The 5,000-nt window shown below is 34.4% G+C and overlaps 1 protein-coding gene across 1 annotated transcript in view; it reads right to left on the bottom strand.

The window, feature by feature from the left end:
* Positions 1-5,000, bottom strand: part of LOC122243579 (carbohydrate sulfotransferase 11) — a 7,004-nt gene that overhangs the window by 785 nt on the left and 1,219 nt on the right. The window contains exons 2-4 of the mRNA XM_086531076.1: positions 1,224-1,309; positions 873-1,019; positions 38-146 (exon numbers count right to left, since the gene is read on the bottom strand). Coding sequence (XP_086387202.1) covers positions 38-146; positions 873-1,019; positions 1,224-1,309 — 342 coding nt within the window. The remainder of the gene's footprint in view (positions 1-37; positions 147-872; positions 1,020-1,223; positions 1,310-5,000) is intronic.

The following is a 5,000-nucleotide window of genomic DNA, read 5'->3' as shown; positions in this document are numbered from 1 at the left end:
CACATTTTCGAGCAGACTCAACAAGCGGTTAACCTACCGATTCCCCGAGAACATATTGTATAAATTCTTGAAAAGTTATCGTAGCTTCTGTCCCGTGTGTCCATGATCGGCCTAGTATTCTGAAGGCTTTTTCGTAGTATGAGTTACTGTGGATGAACGCGGAAAAGTGGATCCATTTTAGTCGATAAGTTGGTGTGAAGTGTTTTGTTTTTTCGTGGCGGGAGGAAAATGGCGCTTGAGTGAATGACTTGTATGTATATATCTATATGTTGATATGTAGGTAGATAGTGAGTGAGTGAGTGTGTGCGTGTGTGTGTGTGTGTGTGTGTGTGTGTGTGTGTGTGTGTGTGTGTGTGTGTGTGTGTGTGTGCAACCAAGGTAACAAACGAAGAAACACTTAACAGTTTGTATTTTTATCATGTATTAACATTACCTCAATCATAAGTATAAGACTTTTTGGTTTATCTTTGGTATATCTTTATAGTGTACGTTTGAATACATGAATAAAGTTATTTTATTCATCCGTGAGTTTCTTTCAAACTTAAATCTGTTAAATGTTAACTTTATGGGCATGATGAACGAATGTATTATTACACTAATGATGTCAATATCAACAGTAGTAGAAGTAACATCTTTGTCTGTTGTTAACATAACCTTACCTTAAGCTTTTATGCCTTTTCGGAAAAAAAAAAAAATATTTTCTTATAGTTAATATTATTGGCGTTACTTTACCTTTCTCTGCCTTACCTCCCATGCCTTTTCGTAAAATGAATGATTTTATTTTTCCTGTATACATACGTTAACTCCTAACTCTTTCAACTCTTTTTTTTTCCTCTCCATTTCTAATTTCCCGCCAAAGGATTGACTTTTACCTTGTCTTGGTCATCTGAGGCTGTCCATTAAGGAATTTATCCTTGTAACCGGACACAAGGCGATCAATTGGGTTGCGTACGTTTATCACTCTTGTGACGTCATCAGCTGTCATCATCTTTTTCAGTTTCGGAAGCGGCATCATTTTACTGTAAGAAGGAGCGTGGAGTTAGACTATTTGAAATGACCATATGAGCATTTTGATCATTCCCATGTATGTATGTATATATATATTTTTTTTTTTCTTTTTTTTCTTTTTTTTGTGTGTGTGTCTGCGTGCGTGTGTGTGTGTGTATGTGTGTTTGTGTTTGTTCGTATATACACACATACTATATCTGCTGCATATATCTCACAATGCTTTAATCTGGTCGGTGTTCCTTCTCGTCCCGTTATAACCTAACATCCGGTTAAGGTGAACTTTCCACGTGGTCACACCTGCCTGGCAAAAAAAAAACAATACGAAAAAAGATTGATAATAAGAGATTAATAATAGAATTAATAGAGGTAAAAGGGTTTGAAAAAAATATATGGATTAGACTCTTGATTAACTTGAGGATTTACTGACAGATCAACTTCACTGATATTCACAATTTATTCATTTAGAACTGCTTTATTGTGGAGTGAAAACAGATACAAAAAATACCGATGAAATTGATAAATTATGGGAACATCTCGCAGTTAACTAGCGTGTGTGTGAGTGTGTGTGTGTGTGTGTGTGTGTGTGTTTGAATAGGTGAAAATGCACTTAAGACGTTGCTGATGGTCGGCTGAACGCAATATGTACGAATAAAACTATTGCATCTAAAATCATCATCACCAGCCTGTCAAGTATCATAAAATAATTACCATCACTCAAAGTAGCTCACGAAAAAAAAAAGTTTCAAATATCAAAACAGGGGTTAGACAAGGCAGTGTATTCATCCCTAAGTTATTCATTACATTTAAAGTTATCCAATAAAGAGACAAATATATTTATCCGTCTGAAGGTTTTGCATACATGGATAATCATGTTTGAACAGAAGAGAACAAAAAAAAAGCACTGGAAGGAAAAAAGTGAAAATAGGACAACGTTTCAATCAGATTGAATAGCACTAAACCGATTTCCTGATGGTACAGAAAACTAAAGAGAAGAAAGACAGGGTTTTATAATATGCATTGGTTAAGAAAATAGAGCCATGAATCATTATCCACATGATATTTTTTTTCAAGTCCAATATACCCACTTCTACACAGAAAAAAAAATCTAAGAATTTTTTTGCTTGCACAATCCACGACCAGATTCGCATTTGAATTCAGGTGCCTTAAGGGTGTACAAAACATTTATATGAATATGTTCGGCTAGATGATATAAATTATAAACATACATATTACTCCCGCCTATGAATCTGACATACAGATAGAAATCTATAACAAAATTTTTGCATAATCTTGTCACACATTTCTCCAAATCGATCCAAAGAAATGTAAAAATACCGATTTTCATTTCAGTCCTCAAGCCTATACATAGATCCTGGCAAAACATTAACCCTCATATATGACATAACAAAAAAGGGATATGCTACGTCAGACTAGCATGACGACGAAAGTCAATCATTCCACCAATAAAAAGAATTTGAAATTATGTTTCGTCCACATGTAAAGAATCCCGAAATCTGGAGATGTGAATACCAACTAAAGGGAAAAACAACACGAGGAGAGCGTTTTCATTCCACTTATCCTATGCTTCGTTCTAGAATCTAGAATCATTGACTCTAAGAGATGTAATACAAAAACTGTTATTAACTAGAATCCCGAAATGTAATGAGTGAAGAAAACCGAATTCAGCAAGAGAAGAGACACTTTCATGGATAACATAGCAGATCAGAATCACGCAGGATTTAGACACAAAGAATTAAGAATCTCTGAACTGAAAGGGTGACTTACGGGACGTTTGTGAGAGCAGCGTGAGGTGAGAAAGTGTTATTTTACATAATCAAATGTCATTAACTTTTCGCCTTGTAGAGCGGAAAGTGCAGGTGGTCAGGTTAATCTGTGTCCTTATTAACATAAATGTATATATATATATACATATGTATAAGTGTATGTATATATATATATATATATATATATATATATATATATACATATGTATAAGTGTATGTATATATATATATATATATATATATATATATATATATATATATATATATATGTACGCACATGCACGCACGCACGCACACACACACACGCGCGCGCGCACGCACGCACGCATACACACATACACACACACGCACATATCCATATATATATAATATATATATATATATATATATATATATATATATATTATTATATATATATATATATATATATATATATATATATATATATATATATATATATATATATATGCATATAATATGTTATAAACATCAAATAAATGTAATGTGTCTGTTGGTCAAATATGATATCATGAATGGCTTGAAATGAAACTGAGGGATTTATGTTGTATCGTAGTAGGCATTAAATGCACTACAATTGTCCGACATGGTTATGCCAGAGTCACCGATACAAAGTCAGATGAAATTTGCCACACCCCCTTTAAATCCGTGACCAATCACAATTACATATTTCGCTGGGTACGAACCGGGCTAGTGAATGCGAAAGACCTGATTGGTTGATGGAGAAGCAGTGAGGAGGGGGTGGGGTTAATTTCGCCTGACTATGTGCCAGTGACTACATACAGCCTTTCAATGCGAAAATACATTTCTTGTATGCAAAGAAATATAAATTAGATATCTCGGTATTAATCACCATGCTATAAAATGTTTCTAAGCTTCTGAACTAAGTTCACTATACTCATTTTTTATACAAAATACAAACACACAGCCACAGTAAGAACGAAGTAAAAGGCGTTTTGCTTTGTTTGTATTGTCCCAACTGTGGCTGTGTTGTATTTCATTTATCTTTGATTTATTTCTTTATCAAACTTGACAGTTTAGTAACAGTTGATGAAAGGATGATGATGACGATTACTTGACATATTGATGATAATAATTATTCAACAATTGACGGGATGGTTAGGACAATGACTTGAAATTCAGCTCGTCATGGTCAGCTCCTTAAGTCCATTTTTCGTGTCGGAATATATCCAAGTGAATAGAAAATCACTTTTATTTGAAAGATCAAATCCATCAACGTAGTTTCTCAATCTGTCTAGCTGTCTTAATGTTTTACAAGCTTAAAGAGGCCATAAGAGTGCTTGTTGTTCATCTGATAGCATGCCAGTGTAAAGAAACTATTTGTTTAGTTTCTGTTACCAAGTCTTTAAAGTTAAAAATAGTTACACCGATTATCGCTAATGCCATCTATTGGGGGAAAAATAAATTCAAAGTGTGGTTTCATTCTGATATAAGTTTGAGGGTCCAATAACTGTTAAGTGTCTGTTATGCTTAAAGTTTGTATAACAAAATTTTGCGAGTCGGTTTGCCTAAATATGACAAGCGATTTCGTCACATGATAGCGGGAATATGCAAATAAACAGGCTTGTGAAATGTGTCAGCCAGTGAAGCAACTTGTTACGTAATTTTTGCCATGAATTTTTTTTAACAGATAGTTATATTTTTTGAACATTGGTATTTCATCAGTTTAACAAGTAATCAAATTGGAATCATCGTTAATATTGATGACGATATATTGCGATTGTTGGGGAATTAAACAATCGATAAAAACATATTGCATATTTCATTCAAGAGTGAGAGAGAGAGAGGGGACGGGAGTAGATAGATAGATAGAGAAAGTGTGTGTGTGTGTGTTAGTGAGTGTGTGTGCGTGCGTGCGTGTGTGTGCGTGTGCGTGTGCGTGTGCGTGTGTGTGTGTGTGTGTGTGTGTGTGTGTGTGTAAATATTTAGAATATCATCGCGTTGTCAAATGCCACGAAATTAGCATCGATGGAGTCCACTCACCTTCTATTATTCAAATATGGTGGATATTACCAACTATTCTCTCCTATACCCACAATCAGGGCCCCGATAGTAAAGGAGGACATGAAATAGATCAGGGAAATTGTGGTGTAAATAAAAGATTGAATAAATTGCAAAGGCTATTTATAGGCTATTTGTGCCACATGTCGGTTTAATCCATTCGAGTTT

The sequence above is a fragment of the Penaeus japonicus genome, unplaced genomic scaffold (assembly GCF_977035675.1).
Source record: "Penaeus japonicus unplaced genomic scaffold, GWHDUDI00000001_assembly GWHDUDI00000034, whole genome shotgun sequence".
NCBI lineage: Eukaryota > Metazoa > Arthropoda > Malacostraca > Decapoda > Penaeidae > Penaeus > Penaeus japonicus.
Note: the sequence above shows the minus strand (reverse complement) of the source record. Positions and strands in the feature narration are given on the sequence as shown.